Genomic DNA, 19,142 nt, shown 5'->3' on the forward strand with positions numbered 1-19,142 from the left:
GCCCAAAACTGCACTTATAGATTTCATATCTTAAGTTATATAAGCCCGATTTTGAAGTGGGATACCTTTATGAATTTGTAGTTAAATGTTCTTACACTCTACATTTAAATCTTTCTTTTTAATGGGGGTCGAAGTTTTAACCCATTTCCATGTTCCATTTTTCCGTACTTTCAATGGCATTCGGAATGGGAGCCCAAAACTGCACCTCTAGATTTCATATCTTAAGTTATATAAGCCCGATTTTGAAGTGGGATACCTTTATGAATTTGTAGTTAAATGTTCTTACACTCTACATTTAAATCTTTCTTTTTAATGGGGGTCGAAGTTTTAGTCCATTTTCATGTTCGACTTTTCCGTACTTTCAATGGCATTCAAAATGGGAGCCCAAAACTGCACTTCTAGATTTCATATCTTAAGTTATATTAGCCCGATTTTGAAGTGGGATACCTTTATGAATTTGTAGTTAAATTCTCTTACACGCTACATTTAAATCTTTCTTTTTAATGGGGGTCGAAGTTTTAGTCCATTTTCATGTTCGACTTTTCCGTACTTTCAATGGCATTCAAAATGGGAGCCCAAAACTGCACTTCTAGATTTCATATCTTAAGTTATATTAGCCCGATTTTGAAGTGGGATACCTTTATGAATTTGTGGTTAAATTGTCTTACACTTACCATTTAAATCTTTCGTTTTAATGGGGGTCGAAGTTTCAACCCATTTTCATGTTCCATTTTTCCGTACTTTCAATGGCATTCAGATTGGGAGCCCAAAACTGCACTTCAAGATTTCATATCTTAAGTTATATTAGCCCGATTTTGAAGTGGGATACCTTTATGAATTTGTGGTTAAATTCTCTTACACTTACCATTTAAATCTTTCTTTTTAATGGGGGTCGAAGTTTCAACCCATTTTCATGTTCCATTTTTCCGTACTTTCAATGGCATTGAGAATGGGAGCCCAAAACTGCACTTATAGATTTCATATCTTAAGTTATATAAGCCCGATTTTGAAGTGGGATACCTTTATGAATTTGTAGTTAAATTTTCTAACACTCTACATTTAAATATTTCTTTTTAATGGGGGTCGAAGTTTTAGTCCATTTTCATGTTCGACTTTTCCGTACTTTCAATGGCATTCAAAATGGGAGCCCAAAACTGCACTTCTAGATTTCATATCTTAAGTTATATAAGCCCGATTTTGAAGTGGGATACCTTTATGAATTTGTAGTTAAATGTTCTTACACTCTACATTTAAATCTTTCTTTTTAATGGGGGTCGAAGTTTTAACCCATTTCCATGTTCCATTTTTCCGTACTTTCAATGGCATTTATAATGGGAGCCCAAAACTGCACTTCTAGATTTCATATCTTAAGTTATATAAGCCCGATTTTGAAGTGGGATACTTTTATGAATTTGTGGCTAAATTCTCTTACACTCTATATTTAAATCTTTCTTTTTAATGGGGGTCGAAGTTTTAGCCCATTTTCATGTTCCATTTTTCCGTACTTTCAATGGCATTCAGAATGGGAGCCCAAAACTGCACTTTTAGATTTCATATCTTAAGTTATATAAGCCCGATTTTAAAATGGGATACCTTTATGAATTTGTGGATAAATTCTCTTACACTCTACATTTAAATCTTTCTTTTTAATGGGGGTCGAAGTTTTAGCCCATTTTCATGTTCCATTTTTCCGTACTTTCAATGGCATTCAGAATGGGAGCCCAAAACTGCACTTTTAGATTTCATATCTTAAGTTATATAAGCCCGATTTTGAAGTGGGATACCTTTATGAATTTGTGGTTAAATTGTCTTACACTTACCATTTAAATCTTTCTTTTTAATGGGGGTCGAAGTTTCAACCCATTTTCATGTTCCATTTTTCCGTACTTTCAATGGAATTCAGAATCGGAGCCCAAAACTGCACTTCTAGATTTCATATCTTAAGTTATATAAGCCCGAATTTGAAGTGGGATACTTTTATGAATTTGTGGCTAAATTCTCTTACACTCTATATTTAAATCTTTCTTTTTAATGGGGGTCGAAGTTTTAGCCCATTTTCATGTTCCATTTTTCCGTACTTTCAATGGCATTCAGATTGGGAGCCCAAAACTGCACTTCAAGATTTCATATCTTAAGTTATATAAGCCCGATTTTGAAGTGGGATACCTTTATGAATTTGTGGTTAAATTCTCTTACACTCTACATTTATATCTTTCTTTTTAATGGGGGTCGAAGTTTTAGCCCATTTTCATGTTCCATTTTTCCGTACTTTCAATGGCGTTCAGAATGGGAGCCCAAAACTGCACTTCAAGATTTCATATCTTAAGTTATATTAGCCCGATTTTGAAGTGGGATACCTTTATGAATTTGTGGTTAAATTCTCTTACACTTACCATTTAAATCTTTCTTTTTAATGGGGGTCGAAGTTTTAGCCCATTTTCATGTTCCATTTTTCCGTACTTTCAATGGCATTGAGAATGGGAGCCAAAAACTGCACTTCTAGATTTCATATCTTAAGTTATATAAGCCCGATTTTGAAGTGGGATTCTTTTATGAATTTGTGGCTAAATTCTCTTACACTCTATATTTAAATCTTTCTTTTTAATGGGGGTCGAAGTTTTAGCTCATTTTCATGTTCCAGTTTGCCGTACTTTCAATGGCATTCAGAATGGGAGCCCAAAACTGCACTTCTAGATTTCATATCTTAAGTTATATAATCCCGATTTTGAAGTGGGATACCTTTATGAATTTGTAGTTAAATTCTCTTACACTCTATATTTAAATCTTTCTTTTTAATGGGGGTCGAAGTTTTAGCTCATTTTCATGTTCCAGTTTTCCGTACTTTCAATGGCATTCAGAATGGGAGCCCAAAACTGCACTTCAAGATTTCATATCTTAAGTTATATTAGCCCGATTTTGAAGTGGGATACCTTTATGAATTTGTGGTTAAATTCTCTTACACTTACCATTTAAATCTTTCTTTTTAATGAGGGTCCAAGTTTTAGCCCATTTTCATGTTCCAGTTTTCCGTACTTTCAATGGCATTGAGAATGGGAGCCAAAAACTGCACTTCTAGATTTCATATCTTAAGTTATATAAGCCCGATTTTGAAGTGGGATACCTTTATGAATTTGTGGTTAAATTCTCTTACACCCTACATTTAAATCTTTCTTTTTAATGGGGGTCGAAGTTTTAACCCATTTTCATGTTCCAGTTTTCCGTACTTTCAATGGCATTCAGAATGGGAGCCCAAAACTGCACTTCTAGATTTCATATCTTAAGTTATATAAGCCCGATTTTGAAGTGGGATACCTCTATGAATTAGGTTTGAATTCTCTAATGATCCATGTTTTAATCTTTTTAACGGGAGTCAAAATTGAACCTAAGTTTATTCCGAGAATAGACTAGCCATAGCACCTGCCGCATTTGTGAAGGAAAATCCCGTGACAGAAATCGCTTTACAGCTGGGCCATAAAATGCCAACCAATTTGCAGCAGAAGAGCCGTGCAGAAAGTTATCGATTAAACAGCCGGGCCAACGAAAGCTTCTTTCCTGGAAACCTTTAACTTCCCCCTTTCTCCTCCCTTTCTCCCCTTTCGCCGCCCACACATGCTAATAAGAGAAGCTTTGTTGTGCATTTCCTTCCGGTTACGTGGCCAGACGTTGAGGCGCATTTGCGAAATTGAAGACGAAGTGCCAGCGCCAGCAGAATTGCGGGCAAGCCCTAAAAACGTAAATTGAAAACTTTGCCGGTCGGTTCGGTCGCCTCGTTGGCCCAAAATTGTTCTATATAGGGCTGTATTCCCGTATATACGTTTGCCCGACTGTGCGTGCCATGTCAACATAATTCAGCTCTTGATTGAACGGAGCCGCAGGCCATAAAAGCGACAGTAGACGACATAAAACGAGGCACCGTTTTGTCGCGGAAACTTTGGCTAGTTTTAAAATCAAATGCCTCATTTGTAGGGCTTACGAGGGGGTCGCAAACACCCGGAGAACCCCAACCCCAACCCGAACTCGAACCAGAACCCGAACCCGCAGAGATTAATTTGTTATTGCCGCCCTGGAGGGAGGACGGAGGAGCTGTGGAATTTTTAGCGCAGCACTAAAGGTGCAAAGGAATTTAATTAAATGTTCTTCCCGTTGCGAAAACTTTTGCAGCACTGCAGCCAGGACCTGGCTGTCCTGGGACTCCCAGGACAATGCCATCTAGTTGTCAGGCAGCCATTTCGGTGGTCGGTAGTCGGTGGTCTCGGGCTCAGTCTCAGCCCATTCCCCTTTCCCCTTTTTGGGGCAGGCTCAATAAACTAAACAAATTTGCAGGAGCCTAGGGCCTCGACTCTTGCATAAAGAACAACCAAATTGGGACAAAGCCGGTGCAGAAGTGCAAACAAAAGTCACTCGTCCCGGCTTGAAATCAATTGGAATGGAGGGGGAAAGGAGCTTCGGCTTCAAAGTTGTGCATTGCCTTTCTGATTTCACCTTTCTCCTAAACCGAAGCATCAGATTTCATCTTTAAAATATTTTATTAAATAAATTCAATTATTTAGGCACTTTTGTCTTAGTTTAAAAAGCCAAAGATTGATGTGTATACTAGTCTCAAGTGGAGTTCGATGTGCGTTGATGCTTAGTTTCCACTGGATAGCTTGATATCAAGTTGTTGAATAATTGTTATCATACTACCAAGTATTGAGAGCTTTCTAAAATATATATTGTAATACAAAATATTGTTATAAATGCTTAATCAATTGTATTTATTAACAAAACAATAAATAATAAAATATTATTTTAAGAACCCATTTTAAAGGCTGTCAAGGTACAACTATTGGCCGAATAGTTTTCATAATTATTAGGTACCCAGGTATATTTTTAAGTATTTACCATATTTTTTTGATCTCAAAGCTTAAAGTATCCCAACATCCAGCCCGTTGTGGAAAACCTCTTCTTAAATCGTTGCTAAATGGATCCTTGAGCCTTTAACACATTCTTTGGCCATCGATTGGAATTCGTTTTGGGCAGAACTTGAAAACGGATTGCTGCCGAACCACATCCGTCATAATCAACCGAGTAACAGACCGGTTTTGACCACAAAGCTTGCCACCTCTCGTCTTGCCCCGCCCTCAACTGGCCCACAGACACCGACATCTGCCTCTGCGTCTGCATTTGCATCCCATTCAATGGAGTTTAAAGAGTTCATAATCCAAAGAGTACACAGAGCCAGAAGATGGGACCTGATGCCGATGCCGATGCCCAGCAGCCAGGAGCTAGTAAAACAAACTGATCAATGGGCTATAATACGACAGGCGGACGGACGGACAGAAGGACAGCCTTTCAGCCGGCGAAAGGGAAAGAGCCTGGCCGGCAGAAAAAGCCAGACAGACATAACATGGACAGCTGGCATGAAAAATTATTTACTGCAAGAAAAATCGCATGCAACATTTTTGCACCCAACTAGAGTGGGGAATTTGAGTAGGGGAGGGGATTTACCGGCATAGAGAAGTCACGTGTTTGCTTTAGAAAACCGGAATATTTGTGGAATCACTAGAAACCTTTTGAGTATTTCATATAAGACTTAGGAATTAATAGCACTTTAAAATAAGGAAGATATTTCTTTACTTATTTTATATTTTTGAAATCATATCATCTAGGCTAGTGGTTCCATATTTTACCAGACTGAAAAGGTAACAACTCCTAACTAACTCAAACTGATTTGTAGAATCTTTGATACGTAATACAAAATATTTGTAAAGTCTTACATTAATCTCTTAGGTACTATTTCTAAATTTATTGTTGAGGTTCTTGCTTGTTGTCCGTCAGATAAAGTTGACATTTCAGCCGTTTTTTCAATGTGATGTATGTTTAACATGACAAACTTTTAACTAGAAAATATCCTTTGTTAAATCCTAACATGATATTAAGAAACAATGGTTTGAAATAAAACGATTGCCGTTTAATTTCTTAAAAAAACATTTCATAGGAACTGTTTCAATTGAGTATCCCGATAAGAAAGTCCCTTCTCGTGTCACGCTGCGACCTCTATGGGTGGCAGGACCCTAAGGGCACAACGTGAGTGACGACGCGTGGAGAGTGGGATGTGTGCACCACCACCCACTGGGGGCGGCCCCCTCACCGCCTTCGCCCCATCCGCCCCCGGAAAATGCGATGACCAGCCGCATGATGAAGTTGCCAATGATGATGGTAGCTGGTCGTTGGTCGTTGGTCGCCCCTCGTTGGGAGCAGGGATCTGGGAGCGGAAAACTGAAAACTGAAAACTGGAGACCGAAGGCCGAAGCCCAGGCGAACGGGAATGCGAATGCCGATGAGGATGACTGTGCAGGCGACACAATAATGCCGCCATTAATCTTCTGGCACGACTGATTTGTTTGACTTACGGCTCACGGCGACAGGCGGAATCGGGGTAGGGGGGGGGGAGGTCTCTTTCCCGGGGAAGGGGCTCTGATGGCCCGGACAGCCGTGGCTTTAACCAGCGAATGGCCAACGCACATTGCAAAATAATTTGTGTAAATCATTTGCGCTCACTGCCAGTGCATTATATAAGGCAAATCCCCCCAGCGAAGCCCGGCCATCAACACTCAGCCTGTTTTGACAGTTGTCGCCATCGCCGTAGTCATCGTCATCGTCATCGCACTGTGACAGAGCGACATTCATAATTTGGTCTTGTTAATGAAAGGTTTTCGAATAACCGAGAGCTTCGGGAGCTGAGCGACACTCAGCGGCCAAGTTTGCGGTTGGAAAAAGGCGAAAAATATTAGAAAAAACTTGTATTGCCACAGGTACATTTTAGGATTAAGAAAGCTTTAACCATTCAAATTAAAGATTACTGTAATTAAACACAAATTTCTCTTAACTTAATAACCATATTTAAAATGTAATTTTTTTTATATTAATGTATCTATCAGAAGGTTCTTACGATACTTGAGTGTGAATTCAAAAAATACAGTTTCTATCATTTAAATAATTTTCAGTTGCACCAACTTCATAAATTACAACACCATAATATTGCTTGCTTAAGAAATGTGTGTCTTTGTTTAATGGAAAATGCTAAAAAGCCGAAACCGCAAAACAGGGCCTTAGAAATATTTGCAAATTACAATCAATTTATATTTATACACACGCATTGATCTGTTACAAGTATTAATTGTATACCTGAATAAGATGCACAAATGAATATCTCGCTTTAAATAACTGCTGCCCAGTGTAAACAAGATGTTGCAACTTGCAGATTTTATAACAAATGCTCACCGCATGTTCGACAATCATTATATCACACTCATGTGCGTTGCGGCTATCTCTATAATCCCCCTCTGTAGCCCCCCTTTGGCCCCTCAACTGGCCACAAAACCAACGATGAACTATCACTCAGACTCACCATCATTCAGTTTTTGGTCTCTGAAATGGACTTGTCCAACTATCCGATTGGCCAGCAAAAGCGAAAACGAAATGCGAAATGCGAAAAGCGAAGCCAATCCCTGTTACCAAAGACGACCGCAAATTACTCTCCACTTGAGTGCGAAAATTGCAATGGAAAATGGGAAAATGGGTGGTCTTAAGGGGGGAAACGGGGATCCGAGTCAGTCAAGTGAAAAAACTAGGTTGCCAATTTCTGCACTTTGATCCAGTGTCCATTGAAATGCCAATGAGGACATATTAATCATCTCTGGATAATATAAATCCTTTTTTAAAAACATTGAATGCAATTCCACATCCATAAATTATTACCTAACTTTTTATTTATGCACCTGCAGCTTCATCTGCAATCAAAGTTCGTTGGGCCATTTGCGAAAAAAGAAAACCCATTTTCCTGGCTATTGTGCAAGGTTTTCTTCATTCATTGCCTGATTAGAAAAGACGCCCACAAATATTTACAGCCCACGAAACAATGAAACTTCAGTGAGTGCCTGCCAATTTTGAAGGCAATCTTTTTGCACTTTTTTCTCATTTTCTGGCCAAGAAAACGCAGTGCCAACGATGGACAGCTGTCCAGCTGGAGTTGGAGTTGAGTGGCCAGGACCAGGAAGCAAATGCCACAGCCAAAAGAAAGACCAGACCAGCTCAGTCATTTTATCATGCCAAAAATCATATGAAATTTGACAGAAAATTACACGACTTAATGCCGCCCACTTGGCTGGAGGAAAAGCGGGGAAAACCCACAGAAGGAAAAGCGACGTAGCTGCGGGCCCCAATCGAAATTAGTCAAAATTTGACTCGGGTTAGACAAATGGCCAGCGCGAATTTCAACCGAAAAATAGAGGAAAGAAAGACTATTCAGCGGCGCTTTCTGGCGATAATTATGAGTAATTTATTTAATGATGATTTGCATTGCGGACAAAACGTAAACAACGGAGCCGAAAAGCTGGAAAAACTGTTTTCCACTCGCTTGTTGTTTTTCTGTGCGGCTTCCTCGTGGCTGCTCCTTGATAATTGCAGTTCATTTGCAGTCGTGGGTCGGTTGATATATGGCCAAAACTCGGAGTGAGTGAGTGAGTTTTTCGCCAGTCGTTTGTCGTGAATTTTTTTATGGCGCCCATCAATTAAGCTGAACGAATGAACGCCTTGGAGTTGCAACAGCCAGCGCACACACAACATGCCACATTTTAAAATTAATTCACTGATCCCCCGCAGAAAGGGGAAATGCAGACACACCTAATGGCCGAAATGACCGAAAGACATAAAACTTTTAACGACGCGAAGTCAATGGACCTGCGTGCCAAGAAACGCGTTAACAAAGGGCACCTAAATCTTGGCTCGGAAAATCAGGTGGGGCGATTGTTTGGGGTCAGGGGTTAAGAGGCGCTAGCCACGCCCATTAAACTGATAGATGGCGAATAAACTTGTAATTTGGAACCGCAGAAAAGTGAAAGATAAGTGGGTAGTTGGCTTAACAAGTGCTCAATCCTAAAGGAAATGGCCACTAATTTAATAACCTGTCTTAAATTAATTTTTTTTATCAAAAATAAGTGACTTAATAAATCAAGCAAAAACTTGTGTAAGCCATTGGCTTAAATTTAAGCTGATTTACTAATTTGTCTAGCTCATTTGTCGATTTTATTAGGCCACTGAGGATGTGTGAAACACGGTATACACAAATAAATCAAATTAACAGCAAATTAAATATTGTTAATCAGTGTTAATTTCTTAAGCAGAAGATAATCCCTTGAAAATAATCACAATTGATACATGTTAAGACCCAATAGAAATGGACTTTTACTAAATACACAAACTATAAGATAATCTTTTAATTCACAAATAGAAATTTAAATACAAAATTAAAAATATTGTGAAACATTTTTAAAAATATTTCAAAGTCAAAGCTAAAAATGTGTCTAATTTAGTATTTATATAATGGATAACCACAATTTACACATATTTAAACCCATTGAAACGGAAAGTATGCCACTTAACAAAGGCTGTTCCAAAGCTTGGATCAAGCTTAGTTCTAATTTTACTGGAAAATAGCATTTGTTACGAAATTGTTTCCTGCCGTTTGTCCTTGAACGACTAACTGGAAAATGGGGAAAATAAAAGAGCATGTATTTTTCAATCAGCCAAGTGCAACAAATAACAACGAGTGTTGTTCTGTGGAAAAGATTTTCAGCCTCCCTATATTTTCTTGCTGTCTGTTGTTGTTTGGATTTTCCTGCGTGGCATTGTTTGTTTGCAGCAAATTGAACATTTTCATTAGATTTTCCTTTCGCAACGGGTGGGTGTGTGGGTGGGTGTGGTGAGAGGGGAAGAAAAGCCCTGGCACATTCAATTGTAATGCCCAGGAGAGCGATTCAATTGAATTTGTTTGTTTTAGTATACGGTTCATTTATTTGCAAAAACGAATGAATAGGAGCAGCGGCCATCCATTGGTTTCCCCCCAATTTGAACTTTGTCGAACTTCCGGTCAAATGGCGAGAGCTTCTGCCTCATAACATATGCCCAGGTATTGTTCAAGTGCAGATCCAAGTAGTTCTTATGTATTTCAGGTGTGTTTGCCTACCCCCTCCATGTGGGAAAGTTTTGCCCCTGAAGTTTCTTGCTTCCTCCGTTTTCCCGGGGGACCTCTTAAGATTTCATTGTGTAAATTTACTGCGGCATTCTTTGTCCTTTCTGCCGGCGAATAAAACAAAGGAGCGGCCGGGAAAGCAAAAAAACACGGCAAATTCAAATCGCGAACTGCTTAAAAATGAACAACAAATGAAATTCCCATAGGTGGCAGAAGTTTGCCGCGTCTGCAGGCATTTAAATGGCAACGGTGGCGTATACGCAACGCCGGGAAATCTCCTCAGCTGCGCCACCAAAACTTTTCCAGCCTGCATCCTTGGCCCTTTGCTCCTTTCACCTGCTCCTGCAACATTTAATGTCATGTTTGTAAGTTTCTAGACGATGCCAACATGTTACTTTGGCCCGCCCCGGCGAGTCCTTCGTCCTTCCTGTAAGTTTCTGCCCCCGATCCCGGGTTTTCCGCCTTTCCGGCGGCAGAAAGTCACTCTCTGGCATGCTCACACATCCCGAAAATGTCTGGAAAGTCGAGGGCTCAGCCTTTAATTCACTAGCTTTAAGTTTTCAAAATTAAATTATTTAGTCTACATTGTGGGAATTTAATTTAATGTAAAACAATATTTGATATGATCTTTAATAATATTTCTTTAAAATTGCAAGGCAGATCTATAGACAGTTTTAAAAGTATATAAATGTTTTTAATTTAATTAAATTTGAGTAAATATTTTTTGTATATGTGATACAAATTAACAATGTTTGTTGTTGAAGTAATGCAGTTAATCCTTTACACCTGTTTATTGACATATAATTTATCTGGAAAATCCATTTATCTATTTGAATATGGAAACTAAGCAATTTAAGATATGTTTTTAATTGTTAAAGCAATCCGGCTAATCCTTCTTTAAATTAACAAGGCAGAACTATAGACAGGCGCCTTGTCAAAGTCAACATGACAAAAGTTACAATATGCTCAGACATTATCCTCCGATGGCATTATAAACAATTCATAAACATGCTCGCATGCAAACACCCACAACTACAGTCGGCAGGGAAGATTATGTCGGAGACAATCGGATTAATATCAGACAAGAACAGCTCTGAGCAGAGGGCAAACATCAATGAGACGACAAATTGTTATGAAAACGGGTTCCGAATGGGAAAATTCATACGGGGAGGGAAAGCTGTAAGGGCGGAGAAAAAGGATTGCAATTGCTTTGTTGCCCCAGCTAATAATGTTGATCTGATTAGCCAAGGACCGCGGGGCAATTGCTGAGTAGACTTTACAATTAAATCAGGGAAACGGCTAAATGACTGCCAGACAAATAAGTCGACTTACTTGACTTGCCCCGCCCCGCGAATATGTGTCAAAAGTTTGCATTTGAAGTAATTAAATTTAAATTGAATTCACCCAGCGAGTCTGGGAAAAAATTAATAAAAGCGGGAAAAGCAGAAGGCAGGAAACTTTTTTAATCCTTTGCTCATTTGTTTTTCTTTGGGTCTCTCATTTTTTTCGGGTGCGTGAAGTGGGTTTTGGGGACTACGTTTGCTTTCGGGTTCTCCCGGCATTTCCGTGTTATTAAAACTTTGAATGAAAAACTTTACTGCGTAATGGATTTGAATAAAACGAAATATGCTGCACTGACTGCACTTCAATAAAACTGCTTATTTAATTATCAAAATGGGAAAAATAATGATAAGAGCATGTTGTAATGGGCGAATAATTAAGAACTTTGGCAGAGATATAAAATATGAGTACAAATATAAACGACTTAGCAGCTTAAATAAGTTTTCACTAGGTTTTAAAAAATGTTAAATCAATATTTGGGAATAAGTGTTTCATTAATACTAAATACGTTGGTTTCTCTTAATAAGAGCAAAGCTAATATTTATTTGCTAGGCCAAGTTAAAATGTTCGCACTTCTTAGCCAATTTACTCGACTGGTTCCACACACTCCCAATAACTTTAACAGGAGTTGAAATTTCACCGGGCTCAGTTATCGATGGTCGTAAAATGCAAGCGCTGCGAAATGAAGCCATAGAATGGCAGTGTGGCACTTGCGGAAAACGGCAATGGGCCATACGAGTACGAGTGTCGCACACAACTCTTCCAACCAGATCCAGCTCTAATCGCTCCCAGTCCAGCGATACCCCATACGCCCCACACCATCCCCATCCCAACCCCACCGCAACCGTATTCCGCTGTTTGCAGCCCACTCGTGTTGCATGTTGCATCCGCTGGCGCATTGACTTTCATGTCGCGCCCCTCGCCAAATGAGTCACAATTAAAACCGATCTGGGCGAGAACCGCAACAGGATTACCGAAGAGCTGATACCCATTAAATGGGTAAAAATTACATTGTATCGCTTATGTTATATTTATAGTATTTAAAATGTACCTTCTAAAAGTGTAACTGAAATGAGAGCATTACAAGAAATACATAACTATAGTAGAACCTATTTAAACCAATTAGAGTCAACAAAATAATATGCTCTTCTAAAAAGTCAATAAAATTTGGTATCTTTTTATTATTATAAATTTTCTATTGTATTATATAAGTGCATTTTCTATTGTATTATATAAGTGTATAATATAAAAATATAAATAATATATATGCCTTTCATAAATTTATATTTACTTGATTATTCAGATAGTTAAAATTCGCATTCCCAAATTTCCGCCAACCCATATCCCAGCTTTTCCCAACAACCAAGGGGTATTGAAAGACTTACCTTACTAGAAAGCGAAAGCTAAATTGTTATTGCAACATGCAACCGCAACTGCCGAGCAACAACAGCAATGGCACATTAACCACTATGTGGCTGCGTCGTCTCGCAATAATTGTGAGCAAATATTACACGAAAGCGCGGAAAAACCAGAGTGGGGGTTCGAGGGGCTCCAGATTGGCGGGGCAAACGGCGTATTATCGTGGCAGGCGATGACGATAACCACAGCAACAATGCAACATCATAATTATCGACCCGCTCCACTCGATTTCCCCTGCCCCGAACCGCCGCGGCAATTATGCCAAAAGCGCGTTTATTATGTGAAAAGAAACCAAAGATAAAATATTGAATTCGAGTCAGAAAAAGTAAAGCGTAGCTTAAATCATTTGAGGAAAAGCCGTCAAGGAAATTGAGTGGTCGGGTAAAAGAAACCAAATAAAAACCAGCTAGAGAAGCTAAAAAACGCAACATATAACGAAAGTTGTTGGTGCTTAAAGTTGCCCGTCGGCGGTGCATTTTGCTTTATTTAGAGCACGTTTCTGCGGCCTGTTACGAAATCAATCCGCAGTTGCATTCAGACTTCGGCAACAAACAATTAAAAGGCTCACAGAGGCAGAGCACAGTTGGCACATTTTATTGGTAATTAAATAATGTGAAATTCGAAGAAATTATTCAACTGAGCACAGAGCCATTATCATGCAATGAAATTGGGAGTAAAATGGGTAATTGTTTCCGCTGGCTCATTGGCTTTCAATTATTAATTTCTGTTGATCTCAAAGAGTGCTGTTTTTATGGACTAGTAAAAAATTATTCAAGTGGTTTCATGTTGTGTTTAATAGGCGTGTAGTTAGTTGGTTAATATTTGTACCGGAAAAAGTAATTCAATATTATTAAAAGATTTGTATTTTAGTATCTAATAGTAAAAGTTAAATATTCACACTATATATCAAACGGAACTTACAACTTCAACTTTTAGATAATATTGTTTTACTGTGTTATGTGACATCCTATTCCTTTAAAATAAATGTATTATATTCTTTTGAAGTTGTATGGAATGTTCAATTATAGAAATGCTTAATGAGTCAAATGATGCTTAAAAAAGATTCACAAATAATATGTTATAAAATGTATTTATAATAATTTAACATAAGGAGCTTCAGAAAAACCTTTCACCATATATGGTTGAAGGTCCGGAGGTTTCAATTATTTCTTTAGTTTAAATTTAATCGCATTAAACCCTTTTCACACACATACACCTTGTATTACAGAATGGCGCTTAAACAGAGCCACAGTGTCATTGAATTGATTTACCAACGCCCATTGCTAATTGACAGCGGCATTCATTAGCCTCTTCCTGTCCCCAAACACCCGATCGACAACTGACAGGGGGGTGGTGGGGGAAAATGGAGGGGCGGTGGGAAAGGGGGTGTGGCAAGGGGTCTCCGAGGCGGGGCTTTTGGCGACAGGATGATGATGGCGGGTGCAAACACGCCGAGCACACAAACACCGCTCGGTTGCATGTGCCCCAGTTTCCGTGACCGCTGCTGCCTGCCATGAATTTCCCGTTTTCCGCTTTCCCGCTTTCCCGCCGGCCGCTGCCGATTTTCTATTTTTTCGCATTCACCATCACCACCATGACATAATGACGCGCCGCTCGGGTTTTGATTGATCGATCGAGTCGGAAACGGGAACAAAAACTGAAAACCGGGAGAGCCGGCGGGCTGAACCAACAGCAAGGTGTCGAAGTTGTTACAAATCAATAAAAATGCAAATTGTAAATATAACTCGCAAATTCGATTGCTTACATTAAAGCCTCTTTTCGAATTGCTTTACACTTTAATGTTCAATTTATAAAATGACGGTAAGTGAACAAATTTGAAGCTGGTTAATCTTATGTCTGATTCGACAACCATGAAATTAAATTCAAAATTAAAATGTTTTTCTTATATATTTGGTTAATTTGTATTACACACTATACCCTCTTCACAGCATTCAAATTGAAATACTAAACTTTTTTAAAATACCAAGATGATTATAGGAAAATCCAAGCTATATGCGGAAGCCTATTATCCTTTTGAATAATTTTGTTGATTTACAATAATTTTGATCATATTACAAGTCTCTCAAATGGCTGCAATAAAATCATAAGAATAAAATATTTTACAAAAATTTCGATCATTTCGTACTTAATGAAAAACGTTGCTCGACGATCCTTCAGTACCTAAATCGCAAGCATTACCGACCCACTTTAGAGGTGGTTTAGAGGCAGGATCAGCTTCATCTGGCTCCGCATCAGACTCTTCGTCAGAGTCAGACTCCAACCCACATTCTTTGTAATCCTCCTGGGGTTTCAGCGTCTTGTCCTGATGATTTCTAACCGCCTTTTTCTGTTTGGCCAGTCCGAGTTCGCGAAACTTGAGCCACATGACCTTGGTGGCATAAACGGCCACAGCGGCGGCCGCCATCCAGGGGTGGTTCATCATCATTATCATCCGGGCTCCCGAAGTGGTGGTATCCACGGGTTCAGCGGTGGTGGTATCGGGCACTGGGGCAGCCACCTCTTCAACCGATCCGGCTCCCGGCGACTCCTCACCTCCCTCTCCAGGTACTTCTTCCTCACTCATCTTGTACTGGGATCACGAGAAAATGGAATCACAAATAATTTCGAATCTAGTAAAAAGTTACTTAATTTCTTTAAGGTTTCTTTACTTCTCTACGATTTGGTTTGAATGCTTACTAGTTTGTCATGACAGTCCTGACAGTCTTGAAAGTCTTGACAGTCTTTTCAGTGTTTACTGTTTCCAAAGATTTTGGATATTTTCACAGTTAGCTGAGTCAATAACGAATTCCTAGGGCAACCAACTAAGGAAAAAAGCTTACAAAGACTTAATTCTGCATACAATTATCGAAGATAAAACAACTCCAGTCGAAATCGAAAAATTAGGAGCTGCAAAACAGTATCCCCTTTCTAAACAGTTTTTAAACTTCGAATACCTTTTATAAGACCCCATATAAGCAACCAACTTATTTCAGTCGTATCCATGCACTTATTTTTTATTACGCAATTTTAGTTCAATGGGTTTATTTTACAAAATTCGTTTTTCTCATCGCAGCATTTACAGAAAACATTTTACAAACACAATGTTTAATGGTTTTACAAGAATTTTCGGTAATGTTTCAGAACTAACAATTTGTGTCCCCCAATGGGGTGTGGCTGGATCCTCCCCTACGTAAATCGCAAGCATTACAACAATTAGTGTCCTTGTAGAGTGTTTTTGTGTAGTGTCCTTCGATGGTCCCTCATCCCCGAATTTGAGTGTCAAAAGTCAGCGGGCGGAACTTCAATTGATCGATGATTCCCATTCGGATCGTCTAAATCAACCAGATTCGGTGGTATTTCTGACTGAAGATCCACATCCTGAACGTTTCGGATATCATCTTCGTCTTCTGCATCAGTATCTGCCTCAGACTCGGATTCAGAACTATTTTCCTCGACATCCTGCAGGGGCTTCGACTTTTTGTTTTGATTCTTGAGCTGCTTTTTCTGTTTGGCCAAGCCGAGTTCGCGGAACTTGACCCACATGACCTTGGTGGCATAGACTGCCACCGCGGCAGCCGCCAACCAGGGGTGGTGCATCATCATTCGGGCTCCTGAAGTGGTGGTATCCACGGGCTCAGCGGTGGTTGTATCTGGTGGTGGTGCCGCGGCCTCTGCTGGCTCCGCTGCTCCCGGAGACTCCTCACCTCCCTCACCAGGTGCTTCTTCATCACTCATTTTGGACTAGAAATCGCGAGAAAACAAAAATCAATATAGAAAAATCTAGAAAAATTAGTGCGTCTTTTCATGGTAAGTAATTTTACAAAACTTGTCAGTTTTAAAATATGTTTTTTTTTTTAAATTTTTGTACTTGCCTGCTGAAGCTAAAAAATCAGTTAGGTCAAAACAATTTTTATTTATGTGTGTTGTTACTGTTTGGGGTGAAGGCGTTGGAATGAAGTAAACTGCCAACCAGATAGTAAAGGCATTGACGTTTCAAAGAATGGGATATAGTTTATGATAGGTCGATCGAGTAAGAAAAGCATCGAGTAAGCGACCAGCATTTGCTACATTTCTTCAGACCTTTATTGGATTCTAGCAACCGCGAGTTCTTTAGAACAAAATATATTAATTGGTGGACTTTGTTACGCATGCGCGAATCAACGGTGGAATGGGAGGGGGGATATAAGGTATACTTTCCCCAACTCGGGTAAAAAGTATATGTAATATGTATTTTATTCCAAATTTTTTATTTCTCCACAATAACTTTATTTTATATTCACCACAAATTAAATTATGGATCCGCCAGTGATGGTCCAATACTAAATATACAAGGCGAAGCAGGCTTTGATTTTCTGGGCCTCATTCATAATGCAGTCTTGTGTTCATTTAAAACCCATTAAAAATCTAATTTGTTTTACAAATGATAATCATTTTTTATTTATTAATAAATGAAAGGGGCGGTCCTCGGACCCACTAATCAGACAGGGAATAACTGTTCGCCATCTACAGTGTACAGTGTACAACCGCCGAATCAAAGGCCATTTCTTCAATTTATATTTTATTACACCTTACTGTCATCGCAGAATAGAGAACCGATAAAAACCAATTATATGTCTAAATGTTATACAAGAATTTTGGTAAATGTTATAAAACAAAAAATTTGTGTCCTCCAATGTGGTGGTTAATTTCCAACGTCGCTAACGATCCTCCCCTTCGTAAATCGCAAGCATTACAACAATTAGTGTCCTTGGTTGGTGTGATAGTGCAGTGTCTTCGCAAGGTCCTTCATCCCCGAATTTGAGCATCAGAAGTCGGCGGGTGGCACTTCGATTGCTCGATAGTTCTCATCAGGAGCGTCGATTTTCACCAGATCTGGTAAGATCGCCGATTGCAGCTCCACAGCAGGCCCTTTTTCCTCGTCCTCTGCATCAGTCTCCGTCTCCTCCGATTCAGACTCAGATTCAGAACCATTTTCCTCATTGTCCTGCACGGGCTTCGACTTTGCCTCCGAACTTTTGGGCCGCTTTTTCTGTTTCGCCAAGCCGAGTTCGCGGAACTTGACCCACATGACCTTGGTGGCATAGACTGCCACCGCGGCAGCCGCCAACCAGGGGTGGTGCATCATCATTCGGGCTCCTGAAGTGGTGGTATCCACTGGCTCAGCGGTGGTTGTATCTGGAGGTGGTGCTGCTGCCTCTGCTGGCTCTGCTGCTCCCGGCGACTCCTCACCTCCCTCACCAGGTGCTTCTTCATCACTCATTTTCGACTAAAAAAAATTTAAAAAAGAATAAAATAAATTGCAACTTAAATTATTATTTGATATCTTTTTTAGATTTTTTTAAAGATTTTCTTTCACATTATTCTAAAAATGTTTTCAAACTTTTTCCTAAACTTTTTCAATTTTTTTTTCACTTTTTTATTTTACTTGCCTTCTGAAGCTGAAAAAACGGCTAGGTCAAAACAAATTTTTCTCTTATAGTAGTTGTTAACTGTTGGGGTGATGGCGTTGGAATGAGGTGTACTGCCAGCCAGATGATTCAGGCCTTGGCACTTCGAAAAATCGGCCTGCTGAGGTTGAAATAAAATCGTTTCCAGCAGTAAGTACGATGGGATGAAACGAGCTTATGCTGGAAAAAAAAGAAATATTGTTTTAAATTAGTACATCGAAGAAAATCGGTAAATGTCCATAACCACTATGCATATGTGACTGCTGGCTGCAATACCAATCAGTTTTACATTTATTTAACCAATGTAAATATTAATTTTTCCAATTAACACCAAATTAGCCCACTGTTTCAAACATTTTCTATGGCCTACTGAAGTACACAAGTCTTGAAATTGGTTTCAAATTATTTTAAGCCTGCAAAGCCATTTGTAGCTGCAAGTCTAATGATGCCTGTGGAATATTCTACATGAACTGGCACTTTCTCTTCCTCGTTTTATCCCTGCTGGTTCCTCTGGTGTGCGATTTATATTTCATAAGTTGATGAATTTTGTAACAAGTTGTCACATTTGCCAGCTGTGAGTTGCAGACCCCCTCCCCCCACGTTATCATTTGGGTCTCAGCCAAGCGACAAATGACACAACGCAAACAAATGCAATTTGCATTTGCATTTCAATGTGTACGTACGAGTGGGCTTGTGTGAGTCAGTCTGCACATGTGTGTGTAGCCGTACCGGGTGGTGTTAATTTCGTACGCAAACATTTCAATTTCGTTGCCAGTTTTTACTCCAGCCACACAACGCCTTTCATTCAAATTTATTTGGCTGAAAGTATCTTATAGTACTTAATTTGTTTTGTGGTTTTTTAATATAGTCATGTCATGTATCTTCAAGCGCAAGAAATATCTTTTAGTTATGTCTTTAGTTAT

The 19,142-nt window shown here is 39.3% G+C and overlaps 4 protein-coding genes across 4 annotated transcripts in view; 1 reads left to right on the forward strand and 3 right to left on the reverse strand.

Moving 5' to 3' along the window:
* The window catches only part of mbl (splicing regulator muscleblind), a 180,873-nt gene that overhangs the window by 21,936 nt on the left and 139,795 nt on the right, over positions 1 to 19,142 (forward strand). The gene's annotated exons all lie outside the window — the stretch shown is intronic.
* On the reverse strand, positions 14,670 to 15,486 carry LOC108009045 (uncharacterized). The gene is made up of 3 exons (XM_017073047.4): positions 15,470 to 15,486; positions 14,919 to 15,362; positions 14,670 to 14,863 (listed from the first exon to the last, which is right to left on the reverse strand). The coding sequence occupies exon 2, from the start codon at positions 15,354 to 15,356 to the stop codon at positions 14,919 to 14,921; it is 438 nt and encodes a 145-aa protein (XP_016928536.2). The 5' UTR covers positions 15,357 to 15,362; positions 15,470 to 15,486; the 3' UTR covers positions 14,670 to 14,863.
* On the reverse strand, positions 15,798 to 16,779 carry LOC108009043 (uncharacterized). Its single transcript, XM_017073046.4, has 2 exons — positions 16,645 to 16,779; positions 15,798 to 16,513 (listed from the first exon to the last, which is right to left on the reverse strand). The coding sequence occupies exon 2, from the start codon at positions 16,505 to 16,507 to the stop codon at positions 16,052 to 16,054; it is 456 nt and encodes a 151-aa protein (XP_016928535.2). The 5' UTR covers positions 16,508 to 16,513; positions 16,645 to 16,779; the 3' UTR covers positions 15,798 to 16,051.
* LOC108009041 (uncharacterized) lies at positions 17,314 to 18,337 on the reverse strand. Its single transcript, XM_017073044.4, has 2 exons — positions 18,202 to 18,337; positions 17,314 to 18,038 (listed from the first exon to the last, which is right to left on the reverse strand). Exon 2 carries the CDS (start codon positions 18,030 to 18,032, stop codon positions 17,577 to 17,579), a length of 456 nt encoding a protein of 151 aa, XP_016928533.1. The 5' UTR covers positions 18,033 to 18,038; positions 18,202 to 18,337; the 3' UTR covers positions 17,314 to 17,576.

This window comes from Drosophila suzukii, chromosome 2R, assembly GCF_043229965.1.
Source record: "Drosophila suzukii chromosome 2R, CBGP_Dsuzu_IsoJpt1.0, whole genome shotgun sequence".
NCBI classification, from domain to species: Eukaryota; Metazoa; Arthropoda; class Insecta; order Diptera; family Drosophilidae; genus Drosophila; species Drosophila suzukii.

Coding starts and splice junctions, on each gene's coding strand:
- LOC108009043 (XM_017073046.4), bottom strand. CDS start 16,507: ATGAGTGATGAAGAAGCACCTGGTGAGGGAGGTGAGGAGTCTCCGGGA.
- LOC108009045 (XM_017073047.4), bottom strand. CDS start 15,356: ATGAGTGAGGAAGAAGTACCTGGAGAGGGAGGTGAGGAGTCGCCGGGA.
- LOC108009041 (XM_017073044.4), bottom strand. CDS start 18,032: ATGAGTGATGAAGAAGCACCTGGTGAGGGAGGTGAGGAGTCGCCGGGA.